Source organism: Myxine glutinosa, chromosome 4, assembly GCF_964187855.1.
Source record: "Myxine glutinosa chromosome 4, kmMyxGlut1.1, whole genome shotgun sequence".
Taxonomy (NCBI): Eukaryota; Metazoa; Chordata; class Myxini; order Myxiniformes; family Myxinidae; genus Myxine; species Myxine glutinosa.
Window position 1 is genome coordinate 97,897,763 of NC_136264.1, and position 23,161 is coordinate 97,920,923.

The window sequence follows — 23,161 nt, forward strand, 5'->3', positions numbered from 1 at the left end:
TTTTTAACAACCTCTAAAAGATGGCAATAATATTGTCCGGGCCATTTTAGGATGCCTGTGCGGAATAAGCTAAGATTTAGTAATTTTTTCAGCTTTTTTGTTTTGTTCCACTGCAAACAAAGAAATACATATGTGGAGACCAAATATTTTTTTATTTCAACAATTTTCTGGAAGAAATGGTGCATTATTTGAAAAAAGTGCAAGGGTGCCAATAGTTTTAGCCACAACTTTATGCTGTGTACACATCTTTCCAAATAAATAACGACGGGTGTTTTCTTTCAAATTGTCGCGATATTCCCAGAATTCGTCAACAAATACCTTTATAATGACATGGGTTTTATAAATACTGATTAAGAAAAAATAGTTGGAAATAATAGCTAGGACCTGCGTAACCTCCACGGTAAAATCTCTGCTTGAAAGAATGCCACATAATTATTTGGGCAGTGTATAAACAACATACTGCTGCATCGATCGATGAGGCCTATCTTCACAAGGCCTGTGATGGTTTCGTCATGTTGTACAGTGCATTTGCGTTGTGCATGAAAATCCATTCTGGTACACTCATGGTGCCAGTTGGGTGAATTTCAGCAATTTCACATAAAATAGAAATTAAAATATTTTCACATGAAATAAAAACAAGTGCAGTACCTTTTTCAGGAGCCTCATCTGTTTATTTTGTATGTAATGACTTATTTAATACAGGCTGTGTGGCGCGTACGCTGCAGCAAAAATACAGTGCTCATGTTGAGTCAACAAAATCTCACAATCAATCTCTTCAATGCATAAATAAGAGTATAAACCATGTGTACAATCTACGTAATTTGTTTTCTCAAACTCCCACTCAAACTATGTCCATGGAGTCATTTTATCCAAAAACAAACAAACAACGACAAACAAAACTCCCAAACATATTTTCTAACAGAAGAACTACAATAATTCCCCCATGTGCCTGAAAATAAAATAAATAGTACAGGTAAAACAACACTGATCAGAAATTATCAGTTGATACTTCTTTTCTCAGATAATAGATTTTGGTCGAAATTGCCCAAGCAGCGGTGAGGTATCTCTGTCTGATACTGCTATTCACAGTTGTCAGGGTTTATTATCATACTTTACAAGTACCTAACAACTTATGGCTTTGTCTGACTACATTTCTGATTGTCATTCATCATTTAGTGAAAACACAGACTCACATTACCTGTTGCAACATTGTTACATGATGTGGTCACTTACAATGATCAATCAACAACCTTGTTATTTTCTTAAAGGGCCTTCAATCTCCTAATTAATTAAATACACAAAATTGAACAAAAAAACTTTGAACTTTTAAATTTATAAAAACCAAAACACCTCCTTCTATAAGCACGGAAGGCTTTTGGTAGTCCAGTATAAACTTTGACTCATGTGGTCAAAACCCTATCATTTGGAGGTTCCGCAGTTGGATTCCTGGGTGACAATAAACTATGGACCAATCGGCAGCAACTGTGTAAAATTCCTCTCTGTGGCCACAGAGGCATAATAGTCCGGCAGAATAGGTAAAACCGTTGTGGGGTTTTTTAAAGTAGCAAATTTGACACAGTGGTTGACCACCGCATACTGATTAATTTTGGACATGGGGCCACTCAAAAAAATTCAAAATGGCAGCCATTTCCAAGATGGCAGCCATTGGTTTAAATTTCTGATATGGTGACATTATATTGACAATGCAGCTTGCAGTTTTTCATTATATTTGCTTATTTACACATATTACACACAATTACGCAATTGGGGACATTTTGTAATATCAAAATAACCAAATAAACAAACCAACTTTATATAATTAGGCATGTTTGTTGACATGTAAAAGATATGATCAACAACTTGATTCTTCGAAGTTATTGATGACACTTTTTTATGATATAAATAACATTCCATTTTATCATCAAAATCCCCTGCAATGGTAAGACTGGCCATGAATATCATATGACAAAATGTGAATTTCTCTCAACACAGGTTAAACTCTTGTTATTTCCTTTGACTAACCTCTGTGAATTCTGCAAAAGATGATACAATTTAATTTGCAAAGAGTATAAATTTGTGATCATCTTTGGAGGACTCCATAATTCAAATAAATATGAATTAAGGATAAAGATAATAATAAAGATGAGTGGGTTCATCAAAAATGTAGTGGTCTGAGAGGGTCATTAACCAGTGTGGCAGCTACATTCAAATGTAAGGTGTGCACAGAGGGAGCTGCAGATGGAGGAAATGTTGAGTTGGATCTTGGAGACGGCGTGAAGCTGGAAGATGTGAAAACATTTTGCTACCTCGGAGACATGCTGAATGGAGAAGGTGGATCAGACTCGGCAACGGTTGCTGGAGTGAGATGTGCATGGAAGAAGTTTCGGGAACTGAGTGGCATGCTGATGAGGGGAGTGTCGTTGAAGCTGAAGGGAAAGGTGTATGCTGCATGTGTGAGAAGTGTTATGATTTATGGGAGCGAGACATGAGTAATGAACGTAAAGCAGCAACGAAGGCTGGAAGGGGTGGAAATGTGAATGGTTTGGTGGATGTGCGGAGTATCGTTGAGAGAGAGGAAGACAAATGATGAATTGCAAAAGATGATGGGAATAGAGCCTGTGATTGATTATGTGAAGAGGAACAGGTTGAGATGGTTTGGTCATGTGTTGAGGAAGGATGAAAGTGACTGGTTGAGAAGAGTGACGGAAATGAATGTAGAAGGAAGTAGAGGATGGGGAAGACTGAAAAAGACTTGGCTAAAGATGGTGGAAGAAGAAATGCGGGCAAGGGGGTTAACAAGGGGAGATGCAGAAAATAGGGCAAAATGGAGAAGATTGTCATGGGGAACGCATGGCTAACCCCTGCTCTAGCAGGGAAAATGGCCTTAAATGCCTGTTGTAGAGGGGTCAATATATGGTTGAACCCCAAAGAAATTGATACAAAAGGTTTTTCAATGGATTCTGGTGCCATTGGGCATGCTAAATAACATACTAAAAATCTAGTAACATCTGACCTCCGGAAAGGGGTCATTTTCAAGATGGCATCCAAGATGGCCACCCGGAGCTTAAAATGGCCATATCTCAATTATTATTCAACCTACAAAGTTGGTTTTGGTGTCTAACCCTAGGTTTTAGGGCCCAAGGAATTCAATTGAATCAATAAAATTACCATCAGTTAATTATTTATTGACAAGTCCAAGATGGCATCCCAAGGTGACATCCTGATCCACTAAAATGGCTCTGTCGAATAGTAGTCAACCTAGAGAGATTTTTTCAGTGTGTATACCTAGGTTTAAGGCACCCAGGAAATCATCAAAATTACTTAAATAAGCACAAAGTAATCAGGTAATCCAGTAAGCCAGGTTTACCAGCCCATTAGGTATTTGTTGTCTTATACAGTTAGTCGCTATTCATCGTCATCCTCCGACTCACCAGCTAATGAACCAAGTGTGTGTTTCAGATTGGAGATAAGAGTGTAATGTGTGGGGGGACTGAAAAATCTGACAAACAATTTATTTTCATCTCAAAAGGAATAAGTATATTATTTGGTACATGTATGCATAAACAAAATCCATATTTTTTAGACATTTCCAAAAGAAATGTACACAACTTTTCCCAGCTATAGCCTGGGGGGGGGGGGGGGCACTCCATGTGTCCAGGGTAGTAGGACTGTGCCAGTGTGCCACCCACAAGGGTGGCTTTTTGGCAATTTGAGTATATTCAAGGGTGTGGAAAATTCCATGTGTTGTATATTCAAATTTTGTCACAGTTAACTCTCAGTTAACTGTCAGTGGCATCTTCAGGAAACAAAAAGAATTTGGAAGTCAGAGTTTTGTACTAATTTTGGGGGGTTAGGTGGTTACTTTCCATGTATTGACCATTCTAGAGGCTATTTGCATTTCGTTATGATTTTGTAAAGGCACTAATCATACGTGTATTAATTTCTTCTTTTTTTCTTCAAGGTACAAGATGAGTGCATCCTGCAGTGACCAGATCTGTCCCATTTGTCAAGGCAAATTGGAAGATGGAGGTGATGTAGGCAAGATTCGCCGAAAGGGTGCTGATGGGATCAATGAAGCTAGTGTTCGGAGAGGTGACACCATTGCTGTGACTGCTGGCTGTAAAGTGCGTTTGAACTGTCGCAAAATGTACACAAACAGTATTGAAATAGATCTTCATTTAAAGAGGAAACAGAGTGGTGAATCCAGTACCACGAAAAGGAGTACTAGGGTTTCTGAAGGTCCGTTCAATAGCAAAACTGATTGCCTTTTCTGCGGCACTAGTGTTCAGGAAGGGAGTGCAGACTATAGTTATGTGAAAACTGATATCTTTGCAAAGAAAATATTGCTATGCTGTGATAACCGGCAAGATGAGTGGTCTTTCAAGGTCAAAGGTAGAATTGAATACGATCATGGGGATCTACACGCTGCAGACTGCGTGTATCATCAAGATTGTAGCAGCCATTTCAGGTGTGGCCGTCATATACCCCTGCAATTTCAGACAGATCCTGATCCAAAGCGGAGGAAATCTGGAAGGCCAAAATATGAGGACCAAGAACAAGCCACGTCAAAGATGTGTGCATACCTTGCAGCGAATGATGAAGAACAGCTGACTGTTTCTGACCTTAGGTGTAAAATGAAAGAGTATTTGTCTAAGGCCGATTCCCTCCCCTATGGTAATCAATACCTAAAAAGACAGCTGAAGGAACGGTATGGGAACTGCATATATATTGCAGAAGGAGAAGGTTTAGATGACATAGTGACAATGAGAGAGAAAACGTCACACATCCTCAGATCATACTTCAACAGCACAAACCAAGAAGGTGATGAAGAGTCGCAGAAGAGAGCAATACTTGAGACAGCTGCAAGGCTCATAAACAAGTCATAGACAAGTCCAAAGCTGATGGCAGTTTTAAAGTGTATGACATCAACCGTCTAAAAGAAATCCTCGGACATGACATGTGTTCTCAGTTGATATTCATCCATGCCATGACTGGTTGTGACACGACTTCTCGGATTTTTGGTGTTGGCAAAAAGACTGCTTTCCAGAAGCTTGTAAAAGGAGACCCTGTCCTTCGGTCTTGTGCCAACACATTCACCATCCCAAACCAGACCACAGAGGTGATCGATGACCTTGGATGCCGAGTAATGGCTATCCTCTTTGGTGGCAAGTGCAAAGATTCCCTTGCAACAATGCGATATAACACCTTCAGCAAGAAGGTTGTCTCTGCTTCGTCTTTTGTAACACCCGAACGTCTGCCCCCAACTGAATCTGCTACCAAACTTCACTGTCGTATAGCGTACTACCAGATCATGGTGTGGATGGGAAAAGAAGAGGGTATGGATGCCATGAAATGGGGGTGGAGCCTGCAGGATAATCAGTTTGTCCCACTTATGTCAAGAATGAACGCTGCTCCAGACAGTCTCTTGAAGGTCATTCATTGTAACTGCTCCACTGCCTGCAAGACACTCCGCTGCTCTTGTAGACGATATGGACTACCATGTACTACTGCCTGTGGACCGTGCCAACTTGAAGAATGTGACAATCCACATAACAAGTTTCTTCCAGAGGAGTCGGAGGATGACAATGAATAGCGACTAACTGTATAAGACAACAAATGCCTAATGGGCTGGTAAACCTGGCTTACTGGATTACCTGATTACTTTGTGCTTATTTAAGTAATTTTGATGATTTCCTGGGTGCCTTAAATCTAGGTATACACACTGAAAAAATCTCTCTAGGTTGACTACTATTCGACAGAGCCATTTTAGTGGATCAGGATGTCACCTTGGGATGTCATCTTGGACTTGTCAATAAATAAATAACTGATGGTAATTTTATTGATTCATTTGGATTCCTTGGGCCCTAAAACCTAGGGTTAGACACCAAAACCACCTTTCTAGGTTGAATAATAGCCGGCGAAGCCGGTGTTGTCAATAAACGCGTACGTATTATGTCGAAAACCAGATTATGCCTTGGCTTGAGAATTCCGAAGCTCAATGGAGGCCGCCATCTTGCGGATGCGGAAGTATGCATAACAAATTGAAAAACGTTCAAAAGGAGTTTCTTTCACCCGTCTTTGTTTGATTCACAATCTTATGCACCTCTAATTTATAATTAAAATACTTTAAGACCAACCTCGGCCCGCACGGGCCTGGTTATCTTCAACGAAAAGCGTCACCAAACACCGGAACCAATGAGATTCGAGCATTTGAAAAAATATTTCTAAAACCAAATCATGCAATGGAGGCTGCCATCGACCGGATGCGGAAGTTTGCATAAAACAATTGCGAAAAAGTTCAATAGGAGTTTGTTTCACCCGTCGTTCTTTGATTCACAATCTAATGCACCTCTAATTTGTAATTAAAATACGTTAAGACCAACCTCTGCTTGGAAATCAGCCAACATCACCGCTTTGCACAAAAAAGGTGCAAAAACAGATCCCAGCAACTACAGACCAATCAGCCTTCTCCCAATTATCAGCAAAGTCATGGAATCCATCATTGCTTCAGATATTAAATCTTTCCTCTTCTCCAATGGCTTGATCTCTGATCATCAATTTGGTTTCAGACCTGGTCACTCTACTCTGGACATGCTGCTTCTGCTTTCTCAACAATGGATGGAGGTCCTCAACGCCAAACAGGAAATTAGAGCTGTCTCCCTTGACATTTCACGTGCTTTCGATACGGTCTGGCACCCTGCTCTGCTCTCCAAACTCTCCTCCTTTGGTATCCATGGAAATCTCCACGCATGGCTGGCGGACTTCCTCTCTGGTCGTAGTCAACGTGTGGCCCTGAATGGGTTTCTCTCATCTCCTCCTCCTGTTCAGGCTGGAGTTCCCCAAGGTAGTGTTCTGGGCCCTGTGCTTTTTCTGGTCTTCATCAATGATCTCTCTGACTCTCTTGAAAATCCTCTCTATCTCTTTGCTGACGACTCTACTCTCTGTCGCTCCATTCCTCATCCCTCAGATCGGCAGTCTGCAGCCTCCTCACTCTCTGCAGACCTGGACAAAATCACAGACTGGTCAAACAAGTGGAGCATGTCTTTCAATCCTGACAAATCTCACACTCTTACAATGTCTCTCCGAAAGGAACGACTGGACAACCCTCCCATCTACTTTCTCAACAATCCTCTCCAAGAAGTTCTGTCGCTCAAGCTTTTGGGTCTCACTATCTGCCATGATCTTTCTTGGGAAAACCACATTTCCAAGCTGGTCTCCAAAGCCAGTCGCCGACTGGGCATCCTCCGTCGTGCGAAGTCCTTCCTTGGCACACCTGAGCTCCTCACCACATACAAGGCTTTCATCCGCAGCTCAATGGAATACTGTTCCCCCCTCTGGGCTGGTGCTCCTGCCTCACACCTTGCTCGGCTTCACGCTGTTGAGGCCAAAGCTTTCAGAATCATTGGAATCTCCTGCGATGTAGTCAACGCCGAGGGCCTTTCACTCACTCACCGCAGGCAGGTTGGTGGTCTTTCTGTCTTCTACCAACTCCTCTCCGGCCTTGCTCCCCCAGCTCTCTCTGTGCTCTGTCAGCCCAATATTCCTTCAGGTCGCACAAGATCTGCCTGCAACCCTCTTCTGGTTAAACTGCCAAAGTCTAGGCTCTCTGCTCACCTTCACTCTTTCATTCCCCTTTTCTCCCGCCTCTGGAACAAACTCCCCCACTCCCTTCAATCCCACTCCTCCCTCCAGGTCTTTAAAACAGCTGTTCACCACCATCTCTTATCTTCCCCCATCGAAAACCTTGATCTTTTCTACCCCCGGTAATTCACCCCAGAGTCCTTGCAGTGTTCATATGTTTTAATCCTCTCCCACTTCCCCCCAAGTCCTCCCGATGTCCCTGCTCTCAAATGTTGTGTTTGTGTCCTTCCCCCTCTCTTTTGTGTCCTTCCCCCTCTCTCCCCATCTTGTCTACCGCTCCCCTTGTTTTTTGTGTTTTGTGTGTCGGTTTGTCTTTTTGTGTGATTAATGTTAGCTCTTTCACGAGCCTCGATCTTGTATACAAAAAAAAAAAAAAAAAAAAAAAAACCTCGTTATCTTCAACGAAAATCGTCACCAAACACCGGAACCAATGAGATTCGAGCATTTGAAAAATATTTTTCAAAAGCTTATTACGCGTTTCGGACGCTGAAAACAGCGTCAAATATTCTAAAATTGACGAAGAATTATTTTTTAGAAATCTCGCGGCCGTAGGGGATAGTTTTTCACGGCCAGAAATACGGTACAAGCGGTTTACATGAAGAAAGAAAGCTCGGTTTGATTAATGACAGTCACACATTGCCGTTGAAACGGCACAATCGTCTGATCTGTCGGCACTGATCTTATTGCAAGCTAACTTCTTCTGGTTGAGGAAGCCGCTGTGCCCGGAGAGAACCAGCCCTGACAGACTGAAGTTGGAAGACTACACACATACTGTGAAAACGTATGTTAAGCCCAGTTAAAATTTCCTAAAATAGGCCCCAAGCTAGCACATCGTATCGTTACTTCCTTAAGCTTCTTGTGACATTTATTGTATGTAGGTATTGGGGAGGACTGTCTGCTCTTCTCTTTTACCAAGTCTTACCAGGTACGGTACCTACACCGACCTACTATCAACTACCTAACCTACTGATGCCATCGTGATGGGTAAAATAGTGGCAAGAGGCTTTGGCTTCGCCGGCTCATTGCGGCTTTGCAGTCGGGTACTAGTAGCCGGCGCAGCCGGTGTTGTCAATAAACGCGTACGTTTTATGTTGAAAACCAGATTATGCTGTATCCCTTAGCTTGAGAATTCCGAAGCGCAATGGAGACCGCCATCTTGCAGATGCGGAAGTATGCATAACAAATTGAAAAACGTTCAAGAGGAGTTTCTTTCACCCGTCTTTGTTTGATTCACAATCTTATGCACCTCTAATTTATAATTAAAATACTTTAAGACCAACCTCGGCCCGCACGGGCCTGGTTATCTTCAACGAAAAGCGTCACCAAACACCGGAACCAATGAGATTCGAGCATTTCAAAAAATATTTCTAAAACCAAATCACGCAATGGAGGCTGCCATCGACCGGATGCGGAAGTTTGCATGAAACAATTGCGAAAAAGTTCAATAGGAGTTTGTTTCACCCGTCTTTCTTTGATTCACAATCTAATGCACCTCTAATTTGTAATTAAAATACGTTAAGACCAACCTCGTTATCTTCAACGAAAATCGTCACCAAACACCAGAACCAATGAGATTCGAGCATTTGAAAAATATTTTTTTAAAGCTTATTACGCGTTTCGGAGGGTGAAAACGGCGTCAAATAATCTAAAATTGACGAAGAATTATTTTTTAGAAATCTCGCGGCCGTCGGGGATAGTTTTTCACGGCCGGAAATATCAGAAGTTGAGATGGAATTCACCGAATTAATCAAGAAGTAAATTTTATCAATTTTAATCTCATCCAGAATGCAAATGGTACCTACTACACCTACTACACCTACCTACTACCAACTACCTAACCTACTGATGCCATAGTGATGGGTAAATTGTGGCAAGAGGCTTTGGCTTCGCCGGCTCATTGCAGCTTTGCAGTCGGGTACTAGTAATTGAGATATGGCCATTTAAGCTCCCGGCGGCCATCTTGGACGCCATCTTGAAAATGACCCCTTTCCGGAAGTCAGATGTTACTAGATTTTTAGTATGTTATTTAGCATGCCCAATGGTACCAGAATCCATTGAAAAACCTTTTGTATCAATTTTTGTAGGGTTAGGTGAGTTTTTTTCGTATATTGACCCTACTATTGTTGTTGTTGTTGTTGTTTGGAGGACTCCATATAGAGATTACAGTATGAAAGACTATCAGTGACTCGATAGAAGACAGTGTATGGACCACAGCTACAACAGAAGTAGAATTCAACTTACTAGAAACAGGAGTTCGAGTATCCAGCTTCACGAACAAACCAAATCTGCTTATGGTACGTTCAGCGACATTATAACATCACTTTTTATTGTGATAGATAGAATGGGAGACCTTTTCTTGAAATAAAGCATGGACTTAATTGTACCTGTTACCAGAGACATTGCAGATGAAGAGGTGGCAGCAACATAGAAACATTGAAAGAGTAAGAACAGTTTGATGACTTTGTGGAAAGCAGAATAGTCAAGAGAACCGAAACACTCTTTGTCCCCTTAAAGAGAAACAAGTTTCCATTGATTAGTTGTCTTCCACCGAGAGTTGCAAAAAAGGAGAAGCAACAGATTGATTAATCCAGGGAAGAATTGTTCTCTCTTCTCTCATCTGTAGGTATCTCTTGCCAGGTACATGGGTGTGATCTCGATGAGTTATTTTGTCATAAGAATCAGTCCTACGCACCAGCACTTTCACAATTTGGGACACTTAGATCAGGTGCCAAATAAAGTTTGGTTTCATGTCTGGAAAAGCTGGGTCCTAAGCCAAAAAACTCACCTGATGTTGAGGCCACAATTACAGACGGTGCAGCGATCATAAACATGTTCAAAGCAGGTGTTGCCAAAACATTTTGTGAGTCTGCCCAGACCATGTTCATGAAGGTTTTGGGAACCAGGTTGCAAAATGTCAACAGAAGAAATATTGTGTGGGATGAATACATCAAAGACAGCCTGAAAGCAGCACCAAAGTGTAAATTAAACAAATGTGTCATGCGCTGTGTCGAGGCAACAACAAAGCTTCCGAGAAACTAGGAATAATTATTGTAGCTTTTTCTTCAGACAATAAATAGACCAAACTGCTCCTGTACCTTGCCTAACAGTCCATCACAATAGAGAGCAAGAATAAAGAAGTTGTACATGGCTATGGGAACTTCATACTAAGTAGCTAGCCACACGTGAATGTAATCTGGACTCCTATCCCCATGCACGCATGAAGAGGCAGATAATAGATTGGTAATTCATGCCGCTGATTGCGTCAGGGAAGGACATACTAGAATCTTGATGAGGATGGTGGACACAGATATAGTTGCCCTAGCCATAGCTATGTTCCAACAACAGAGTTTTGGCTAACATTCAGCATGGGAAAGCACTTAAGGTACACAGCTGTGCATGAAATAGAAACGTCTTTCGACCCTGAGAAATCCAAAGCACGACCATTATTCTACGCCTTGATAAGATGTGACCAAACATCTTTCTTTGTTGGCAGAGGGACGAATAGTGCAAGGGAGACATGGAAGATGTATGACAAAGTCACAACAGCATTTGTGGCACTTCGTGAGGAACTGGAGGCACAAGTCTTGGCTGATAAATCCCATGTGTTTGAACGCTTTGTTGTTCTCATGTATGATCATGCAAGTACCTGTATCAAAAAGGCACATGAAGAACGGTTCACCAAGAAAGCCAGATCCATGGAGGCATTACCTCCAATGTCAGTAGTTCTTATCCAACACACAAAGAGAGTGGCATACCAGGCTGGATACGTTTGGGGACATAACAGCAACTCTAAAACCTCGAGGTCCCAGTGATTTGGGATTGAAAGGGTCACCAACAAGAACATGGGGACCTCTCTGGACAAGTATTTCTGAGGCATAAAAGTCCGATCGACAGCTGATCAGATGTTCGTGTACTCCAGACAGAGGCTGCAGAGGACACTGGAAATATGTCAAAAGTAATTTACGGTATACTGCATACTGCATTATACAAGTGCGGTGCTGACTGTGAAAGAGTGTCATGGAATAGTTGGACTTTTCTACTTCGACTTATGGAGGTCCTTCATATGCTACTTCAAAAATTATTAAATAACATGTAGTAACCATGAAGACACACTTGAGTACTGTAAAGAGAGAAAGGAATAATAACTATAAATTATTTGCAAACAGAATATCCACGTGTTTGGTTAATAAATAGACAAATACCAGTGAGGTATGAAAAAAGATACTGGTATTCAAACAAAAATATGCAAATAAGGCATCAAATTTCTGCTAAACAGGTATTATAAATTTTAAAACCTCAGTATTTTAGTTTTGTTTATGTAATTCATCATACATTGTGGACACAAGTCAGAAATATAAAAATGACAACAAAACAACTCATATCTGTTAAAATTATCATTTTCACTATGTAGCGGCCATCTTGAAAATGGCGGCCATCTTTGATTTTTTTCAAGTGGCCCCAGATCCAAAATTAATTCTCAGATTTTGCTCTATCACCATGCCAAGTTATATGCATTTAACACAAAAAGCGCTATTCGGTTGATTTTATGCACCATTACGCCAGACTATAAATTTCTCACAATCTCTGAAATTTTCGAAACAAAAAAAAGAAAAAGAAAATGCGATTTGCACAGCTTAGTCATGCTCTGCATTGATCTGAACTATCCATACAAAGATTCAAATACCCAATAAACCTTGTTTGGATCAATGGACTTTCACGCACGTCGAATCTCATGGTTTACCCCATGAGACTCAGGTGAACTTTTTTCATTTTTCGAGGACTCGTGGGCAGGAAGCACATTCTCATGGGTCTCACGCAATTGTAACCCCAAGTGATGCTAGCAGACAAATTCAGCCATCATTTAGCTTCTGACCATTCACAAATAGAGAGTTTGAGTGAGGCTTTATCGACCAGAAATCATTCGCGTCAGCAATTACTTCGACGCAAGAGCTCCGATGAGAGGCTTTCATCTCAGAAAGAACCATGAAATGGAAAAATGCATGAGCCTCCAGTGAAGCCTCAGAAATTTTATTTGTGCAAGTTTCTGTCACAGTGGACAAATCAGTTTGTTGCAACGTTCTAAAGCGGGGTTTTCACATTTTAAGTTTTTTCACATCTGAAGGTTTTTAAACGAATTTCAATGAATTGAAATATTTTCTTTTCTTCTGGAGACCACTTGTTTTAACAAGTATCCACAAAATAACTTGATATCATAAGTTCTGCATTATTTATAAAGATTTTTTGTAATTCTCTAAGGCTCCTTGATGAGCTTGTACCTCTACCATTTGTAGTACAGGTGTAACAAAGACGCGTCACAATGTATTTGTTCACCTTGAATCCAAGCATGCCACGCTTCTCCGCATTGGCCCTCATCCGTGCCTTTTAGGGGTCTTTCAAAAGTTCGTCAAGATAGGAAGCAAACCGTGAAAGATTATTGAGGTTGTTGCTTGCTTGAAAGTTGATAAATTGATTTAGTCCATAAAACCCAGAGATACCAAGAGGGAGAATTGCTTTGCAATACATGTTCCCAACCAATGTGATATTTTAGTTCATTGACAGTCAATATTTGCAAAAAAAAATGTATTCCATAATCATTTGGTTTATTGCCAACAACCCAGTGTTAATTTTAGTAATACGCAAACTAATTCATCAAAAAAACAATATTATGAAAACGATATTATTAAGAAACGTAGACTAATAGGTTGTGGCTTGCTAGCAGTTATCAGAAGTGGTTTCTGAAATTATACATCGCTGAATTCTTATTGAGTCATGAATGTCCGCTGAATTTTAGTCACTGCAGTAAAGGCCGAACCAAACCTAACGCTCGACGTAACACCGTAATAATGTCCCAGACATAACACCGTCTTACTAAATCCGTCATACAGAAGGCGAGCTGGCGTCTGGCATTCAGCCCGTCTCCTATGGATATCAGGTAGAGTCACATCTATGGGTTATGTTGTTCAACTGCCATCAACAAAGCAATGGGACGGGTTGAGTGCTGGATGCCGGGATGACGTGCATGTCCGTAGAGGCCTAACCGGGAGCTAAACGTAACACGTGCATGGAAAAGGCCATGGCAGACGGACAGACTGACAAATCTGGCTACTTCACTATATAGATGAAACATATCCGTGTGAAGTACAAAGATAAATAAATGCACAGTATGGTGGGGATACACTATGATTGGCTGAGCCGAGGTGTTATATTTAGGCAAATCAGAATTGAAATCCCCATTGCACCGACCGATTTACTTATTGATACATTTTTTGGGCATTTGCCTTATTGAAATCATCTTATTGAGTATTTGTCCTAATGAAAGAACTGCACAAGCTATATAATCCATGGGCATTTCTTTATTAAGGTTAGAAAGGCTTTAAAAAGTAGGATTATTGATTCCAATTAAATACGTCACGAAAGTCTTCCACAGAGCATTTTAATGCTTTGAAACACCTCGTTTTCACCTCAAGACCGAAGCTCACTCGTAAAAACAAATTCGCTGACTTTGGTGGTGTGTAACAAATGTATGATCAACTTTGCAAGTGATTTTAATTCTGCAACTCCATTCTAGCCAATCAGTGACAAGTATACCACTGAGCCAAACACCTCTGAGCTTATTGGCTCCCGCTTGACCGCTTCAGAAGTAGTAGCTCAGCATGACATGCAAATCATGCGAACGTCACATATGTTCCTCGATGACCAATTACAACGTATTGTCGGAATGGTTCGCCAGCGAATGAGGAAAAGTAATTATTCCATTATCGCTTTGAAAGGAAGTTCATACTCTTTTTGTTGTTATTTTTTTCCTTGTGTATAACTGGAGCCAGGTAATGCCAGGAAACTGTAGAAAAAGTACTACAGATAAAAGGTACCTCCATGGTAAGTTTTCCTGGAAAATATGTTCATTTGTAAATATTCCGGGACCACTGTAGGTCACCCTTGACCTTGACTTGATGTTCATTCTTGTACACTTCCATTTTTTTAGCTATTGCTAAATTTCCTTGCCTTTCCCATTGGCTGAACATAATACATTTGGCCAACTTGGGTACCCAAGCCTGAGAGAAAGTGTGATGTGGAGCCAATGTTTCAGGAGACAAAGTCGAGAAAAACTTTCCTAAGGACGGCATTCCTTCCGTCCGGCTGGCTTGTTTCCAAGAATGTTGTCCATCTCCGCCAGCAGCGCAGCTGTCAACTTAGGAAGCACCTGTGTAGGTCAATCAACAATTTTCAAGTTAACTTCCTGGAAGAAATTTAAATAATTGTGCATTTCGATATATTGGGGAAAATGTTGAGAGAATTGAACGGGAAATTGAAATTTACATCTTTAAATTTACAAATTGAACAAGCAGAATGAAAACAATACGTATCAGGGCCATAATATTTGGTTGATACGCTACCTGTATAGCTCCGAGGTTCTCGATGAGTTGCTCCACCTTGGTGGCCCCCAGGAGCACCGAACTCACACCTTCATTGTGAAGGCACCATGCTAATAGAACCAGACATTGTGAAGCACCATGTTAATAGAACCAGACATTGTGAAGCACCATGCTAATAGAACCAGACATTGTGAAGCACCATGCTAATAGAACCAGACATTGAGCAGGCACCATGTTAATAGAACCAGACATTGAGCAGGCACCATGCAAATAGAACCAGACATTGAGCAGGCACCATGCTAACAGAACCAGACATTGAGCAGGCACCATGCTAATAGAACCAGACATTGAGCAGGCACCATGCTAATAGAACCAGACATTGAGCATCAGATGAGACTTTTGACTTCGTGTAATTGTCACACAATGTAATGATGGCTCTGTATGACATCCATAAAATGAGAACATCGCTTCACTATGGTAAAAAGTTGAGTCACTTACATCATGCCCGAGGGTTAACTTCTCAGGTCGGCTCAGATGTGTTGGTGCTAAGATGTACACTTGTGTAGCCTAAGATGCCAGGGTATCTCACGGAGTGATGGTACCTGTGTCAAATTCCGAGTTACTGCGTTGTATTAGCTCGCTAACGTCTGCTGTGATTGGCATTATTCGTGCCAGCGAATGAGTAACAACGGCTGTAAACAGCACTAACCTCAAAACTATGAATAATGCAATGGAATATTCATTCCTAGATGAGCCTTTGGAAGCGCGCACACACACACACACACACACACACACACACACACACACACACACACACACACACACACACACACACACACACACACACACACACACACACACAGACACACACACACACACACACACAACAAACCAATGCCAAGCTGTGACATTGTGCACTCCAGCCTTTCAGTGATGCTTTGTAGTTCCTTGAGACGTCCCTGCTGCCTCTTTCCCTCCTCACTGAGCACTTTTTCCTTCAGCCACTGATATCCCTGCATCGAGTGAAGAGTTTAAACGAACATGTATGACATATTCATGTCGAAAACCCAAATTCCCTTCACCATCCTTTTTGTAAGTCATGGGATAACCATTGCCTCTTATTTGCTGTACCAGATCAACAATACTTTTAATTGTACTGGATAGTTCATCACAACCATGCACATCAAGAGCGAGGCTCATGGAAGAGTAAGGATGAACTGACAGTTGGGTAGTGGGGGAACAATTGGGCACAAAAAGGAAGGGAATAAACACCCAGAAAAGGAAGAGAGACACAATATGGGAGGAAGCACTGACAAGAACAAGTAAGAGGGGACAAATTTGAAATCACACTATTTCATAGCAATGCTTCAGATAAAGGTTTATCATGGTAGTGATTTCAAACTTTGCTAACAGTTGCTAACAGTTTTCTGCATTACCACAGTGATTCTCTTTAAAAATATGATATGTGTGAACCATTAAGTAGGTGAAGTGGTGGCTTTGTTGTGAGGACTCTGGGCTGGTATCCCAGTGATTGCGGCTTGAACTCTGATTTAAGCAACATATAAAAAAAATACTTTCTACGCCTCATACGCATGTTCATTCAAGCCTTGTGTTGGCTTAGCGGTTAGGGTGCCGGCTTGGGATCCTAAGATCCTGGGTTCAAATCCTGGTCGATCGCTGAATTAACGCCAGGGGGGTTGACTCAGCCTGTCATCCTTCTGAGGTTGACAAATTGAGTACCAGCTCACTGGTAATTCCCTGTGTGTCGCAAGAGGTGAGTAACAGGGTTTGCGGCAGGAAGGGCATCCGGCCATAAAACATTGCTTCAAAAAGGGGCCCATGGTGTCCAAAAAAGGCCAACACCTGCTCTGAGGGGAAAACTGGCCTCTAAAGATGGTTCCTATACGCATGTTCATTCAGGAAAAGTATGAGGCAATCAAGGTGGTCAAAAATAGAAAATGACCTTTCAAGCGGTGGTCAAAAAGAGAAAATGACCTTTCAAGCTCAGGCTCATTTGAGTAAGAGGAGGTGTAGACATGTGGACATCAATCTCACAGCACAAAAGGACCTCTGAAAGCATGCTTTTTAGGAATATCATGTAAGTTATGGAGGGGTCACAGATGACCCCCACCCAAGACCGCAAGCAATGTTGTGTGGGAATCGTGGTCACAGATGCCCCCCCTCCCAAGACCGCAAGCAATGTTGTGTGGGAATCGTACATGTTGAGGTCATTCTCCTCGAAGATGGCCGTCTGAGGCTGATTTTGACATGGAACACCTGCAAGTCGAGTTGGTGCTTGATGTAACAAGCGTGTCTTCCCATACAATTAAACCAATTTAACCTCCAGGGACTACCAATCACCGAAACATTTTCGCAGGATGGATAGCAGGCAGATACACACAGGACTTAGGGGGAAAATAAAAACTTAGCACAAGACAGCACAAACGAAAATTGCGGACACAATGAACGAGACTCTAGAGAGTTCATGCGACACATTAACCCATGCAGTCTTGAGAAACTGAGAAACAAGGACATGTATGAGTTCTGGAAGCGGCAAATTTGATTGGTTGTGATGTGATGACCTAAAAAGCAGTAATATTTTCTCAAAATACTGCTGAACAGTACTTAGACAAATGAACAGCTTTTCACTTCATGGGGTGATAAATAGCTACACTTTACAGACAGTGAAACTCAAACCCCCTAAGGGACCACGTACACTAAAACCGGGCGAGATAGAAAATGATTAGGCAGGCATGAAACTGCCAAGTCTCCAAAGTAGCAGCAGCGAGCGAACAGCAGGATATGCCTTGAGTTTTGCCAGCCACACATACGACAGGAGAGCATCTCTCCTTCAGACTGTCTCATTCTGTGCTTCTCAGACTCAGCAGCGAGAGAGCACGCCACCTCATGTACCTCTTGCACCCCTGAAGAGATCCACGACATCCCTCCTTACCGATCATGGGCTGCCTCACACCTAGTGACAGCATCGCGATCCAATCAGTGGAGCCGATCCTGACCCTATTGGTGCCGTGGACATTGAGTAGTGCAGTCCAATTGTGTGCCTCCTTTCTCGTTGCTAATCAAGAGTACTGAAGGTTAAAAACCGTCTTGCAGTGGCAGACAAAAAACAGGACGAGTGTCCCTATCCACATGTCCTTAATACAAGGAGAAAAGTCCTATACTCTATGGGGTAAAAACGGTGGTCTATATCTCAATTCAAATATGACCCGACCTTCCACATTATATACGCAAGGTGTGTGAAGGGAATAAATTGAGAAGAAAAGATTGCAGAAAAATAATGGAAGAGGGATGGACAAGGAAAAAAGATGCAGGATGTTAGGAGAAGATAGCTGTAAAAGGCAAGGTGGGAAGGTGGAGGTGTGGAAGCATGCGAGATGGGGGAAGGAGGGCAAGGCGGGGGAGACTAAAATCACGCCGATGGCAATAATGTTGTGTATTTGCTCCTGTGTGAAATAAATTGAGATATTTCTCAAATAAATATTATTAATACAATGGATTAATATTTAATAAGGATTCCCCTTTTGGGAAAAGTAGGTGAAAGATACTCTCTGTTCCCTCCAGAACACCCCCCCCAACCACCCTGTATGACCTCATTGGTCCTGATCACATGTTCCTGAATGTCTGCAGCAAAAGTCCCTCTGATTGATGGTTGTTAGCACTGTACATTCAATGAAATGAAAGAGGAGGATATATATATATATATATATATATAGAAGGGTGACAGCTCGTCCCACCTTTCATGCCAGGGGCATTTGCCCCACCTTACTCTGAGCAAGAAAGAGCAGGAATACAAAGCCCTCTTTATCATTCATTTGTGCTTTTGGGTGGAATGGATATATTCATGGGGTTCCAAAGATGATTGCTCTCTTAAGGTTTTGGGCAAAGCAAAATAAAAACCAAAGGTTGTCCTCGGACGCACCTTGAGAGAAGCCCGGGAGTCTTCCGGTATGCGATGATCATATTTCCCTGTCAATAACCCACAGGCTAGTGGGGACCACGTGATGGCCCCGATGCCTGCACCAGGAAGTAAACAACCCTTTTCTCATTACCCAGGCAAGACTCGGTTCAAAAGGTACAATAAAGATTTAAATCAGTGCCATGAATACAAAAGAATCCCTTCATCAAGTTTACATTTTCAGTGTGCTTCTTTCCCTGATATCGTTTCTATTTTTCTTTCAACATGGCAGTCAGGCAAGTGTGACCTCACCGATTTTGTGGTAAAGTTCAGGCAGCTGCAACTCGACTTTGTCTCGATGGAATAGGTTGTACTCTGTTTGCTCGCACACAGGCGGGATCAGGCTGAACTGCCGTGCAACTGAGTAGGCCTCCTGCTAACAGCCAAGAAATCAAATCTGGGCACGTACGCACCACCTTGTGTGGCACACATCTGAGGAGGGAAGCGTTGCCGAGGACGGGACCTGCATTATGGAGTACAATTGAGGAAGTTATTTACAAAAAGAAAAAGTTGATGTGTGACAAACAAGTGTAAATATTTAACAATTTTAATCTAAGCACATCTGATGTGTTTTCTTCTCTCCTTCCCTTTGCCTCAGATGGATTGGCTCTAACAGAAGGCACGGCCTATAAACTCAACCTTTCCATCAACAAATGTAAAAAAAGCAAATTATGGTCCGAAGCATGAAACCAAGAAGCTCCTCTGTATCCACCATGTCTTCCAAGAAAGACTGAATTATAAATCCACAACTAACGCAAAACAAGTCAGACTCTCCAGGGATGACTTTTCAACTTGAATGCAGCCGGTTCTGTCGGATCTCGGAAGTTAAGGAGAATCGAACTCGGCTATTACTGAGATGGGAGGCCCGGGTGTTGTCGTCAAATGCAGGATAGCTCAATTCGTAACCTGCTTATGTTGAGCTGTCTGATCTTGATTTTGAGGTTTGTGTGTGTGTGTGTGTGTGTGTGTGTGTGTGTGTGTGTATATGTTTATATATTTCATATATATATATATATATATATATATATATATATATATATATATATATATATATATACAGACTTGGCATTTAATATGGATTTTTTTCTTCTTCTTGACTTGGGTTTAATTTCTGAACTCAGTATATCAATCTGGTGAGTTTCTTTTACGCTTCGGTGGTTTCTTTGATGAAAGAACCATGTCACTGATTGTCTTTCGCAGCAAGAAGTCAATACAGGATTATATCATAGGTGGCGTGACAAAATGTACGGACAGGTACATTTGACGATTGGCTTCACAATCGGGTAAAAAAGGGTTGTTGTGTTCTGTATTAGTGGAAAACAACTGCTGCACGTCTACAAAAGTTATTGCCGCTTCCCTTGGAGATGGTCCGTCAACTCAACAATGCTGTTTGTCATGGAGTGGTGGCTTTACGAAATTACGGCATGAAACAGCGTGCTATTGCTTGGGAGTATGGCATCAATCAAGGTCAAGTGTCAAAGATCCTGAAACGAAATGCTCAGAGGGGTGTCCCTACTCCAATACCGAGGCCAGGACGTCCCCGCAGAAGCACAATAAGGGATGATCGCCATCTGCACCGGTTAGTCCGCAATGGCCGTACCAAGTCAGCTAATCGGCTTGGGGCTGAGTGGCAGCAACTGACAAATGTGCCTGTATCCAGAAGGCTAGTCAACCAACGACTGGTTCAAGCAGGCTATCGTGCCAGGCGTCGCCTGAGAAAGCCACGTCTGACCAGACAACACCGCCAGCGCCGATTGCAGTGGGCCAGAGAGCACCGTCAATGGCAGCCAGGACACTGGAATCACGTGATCTTCAGCGACGAGTCTAGATTTCTGGTCTATCGTCAAGATGGCCGCGTCCGAGTGCGCAGACAAGTGCATGAAGCCTACAACGAAGATTGTATAGTGCCAAGAGTCAAAGCTGGAGGTGGTGGGGTGACCGTTGGGCTGCTTTTCATGCAGGGGGCAAAACTGACCTGGTTGTTCTGAATGGAAACCTGAACCAGTTCAAGTACAGGGCCATTCTGGACGAAACATTGCTTCCATTTGCTCGTGCAGCCTTTCGAGGAAACTTTGTCTTCCAAGATGACAATGCACGGCCTCATCCTGCTCGCATGATCCAACACTTTCTTGCTGACCGTGGTGTAGAGCATATGGAGTGGCCTGCCATGTCCCCGGATATGAATCCGATAGAGAACTTGTGGGCAGAATTAACGCGTCAAATCGACAACTTGGACCAGCAGCCTGCCTCTGTGCGTGAATTGCAGCAGGCTATTGTAACTGCATGGCAAGCGATTACTGTCCAAACCTTGGCAAATCTCGTGAACAGCATGCCTCAACGTGTACGTGCTCTCCTGAATGCTCATGGGGGTTACACGAAGTACTGAACTGTAATTTTACTGTCCGTAATCCCAGTCGTAATTTAACTTTTGTTTTTGTTAAAAAAAAATTGGGCGAATGTGCAAAATAAAGAGATACTTCTGGAAAACGCAGAGAAGTTTAACACAGTACTGTCCGTGAATTGAGTTCGATATCAGTTTACATCACTTTCAAGGATCAATTTATTTGCTTCGAAATGTCAAATGTGGTTTTTGTTTCTTTGAAAGGTCACATTAACAAAATCTAGAATAATTTCAAGATAATTCCAATGAACTTTTGGTTCTAAGTCATCTTGAAAAAAGTAAGTTCACCCCCACAAAAAAAATATTCCATATTAAATGCCAAGTCTGTATATATATATTTGATATCGATATATATATATATATATGTACATAGCCTATATGGGTAAGTACACGATGTGTTCAAACCTCTTGTTTTATTTTACCTCTTGTTTACCAAAGATTTTAAAATGTTACGCGCTGCTTCCTTGCATGACGTTCACTATTTATTAAAGGATAGAGCACTGACAAATAACCATAGGTTGGTAATGACAACGCAGACTTTCTTCTCCCGATGGTCTCCTTCTGCGTCGAGGGTCCTTCATGTTCCTTGTTAGTCCCAGGATTAGAGTGAAGGAAGAGTGTTTCCAGGTCTCCACGACCTCCATCTCCACGACATCCATAAAGTTACGACACTCGACATGGATACCGTAGGGAAGGTGTTCTTTCAATTATACAGAAACTCATAATGTTTCATACATACTCCATCAATACACTTCAATATGAGCTCTGATTGTCGCTCGCAGGACCCCAACGCGGTGCACAACTCGGTGTCGGGAGAGACAAACGGACAAACAGATAGACGGGGCTGAAAACATAACCTCCATCCACCTTTTGTGGCAGGGCAACAATTCGGTGAACTGCAACGTATTTTGAATGTTTACAAAATGTTTAATTACGACAACGTGATTGAAAACAAATGCAGATCTACCTGTAAATCTGAAAACAAAAGGTTGACGTCTTGACGTTCCTGAGCTATTGTAGACGTTTCGTGGACCTTTTTTGTCGCTCAATTGATAAGAATATCTGTAAACAATCATTGATGCAAACGATCACGTGTAACCTTCGTGTTTAATCTGAACCGTTCAAAATACGTCGCAAGCGCCCTGAGGCCATTGGTGAACAAAGACCGTCACAGGTGGAACCGGTAAAAATAGACGCGAATCGATTAATTGACGGAAACACCTATTGATGACGTCACAAGGTGATTTCAGGCACAGGAGGCCACGTCAAATGGTCGATCACGAAGTAAGACTACTTTAACCATCAAATATTCACGACTTTAACAATAGTTCTGTAATTCAAGGCCACAGGTGTATTTTTAATCAGATTTGTTTGCATTGGTAACCTGCATTCGTGTACAGGTAAACAGGTTATGGGCACTCATTCACAATTGTTGACAATTCATTAATTCCACTTTAACAATGTCAGGTGCACGATACCAGGTCCAAATGTTGAGAGTTTATGAAAAACTCTTTAATCGATACTTGATGTAACTGCTCAGTGAGCATCGCATTTGGTATTCGAACGAATTTAAAAAAATCAATGAAGAATTACATAAAGTGAGAGATAAGTCGGATATTATTAAATACTTTGTGGAAGAATAATGAAATTCCGCCCATTCACGTCCTCGATCAGATCGGTTGCTTTATGTGTTTGTTGGGATCAGTGAAACTAGAGGGAGAGGGAGAGGGGAGAGGGGAGGGGGAAGGGGGAAGGGGGGTGAGTGGAGGG

At 41.9% G+C, this 23,161-nt stretch overlaps 1 protein-coding gene across 1 annotated transcript; it reads right to left on the minus strand.

Annotated features, from left to right (window-relative positions):
- Positions 1-14,752: 14,752 nt before the first annotated feature.
- Positions 14,753-22,943, minus strand: LOC144891629 (voltage-gated potassium channel subunit beta-3-like). The gene is made up of 10 exons (XM_078775277.1): positions 22,915-22,943; positions 22,706-22,775; positions 22,510-22,612; positions 22,249-22,287; positions 21,904-22,091; positions 19,243-19,366; positions 18,955-19,049; positions 15,907-16,027; positions 15,036-15,124; positions 14,753-14,842 (listed from the first exon to the last, which is right to left on the minus strand). The coding sequence occupies exons 1-10, from the start codon at positions 22,941-22,943 to the stop codon at positions 14,753-14,755; spliced, it is 948 nt and encodes a 315-aa protein (XP_078631403.1).
- Positions 22,944-23,161: the final 218 nt, after the last annotated feature.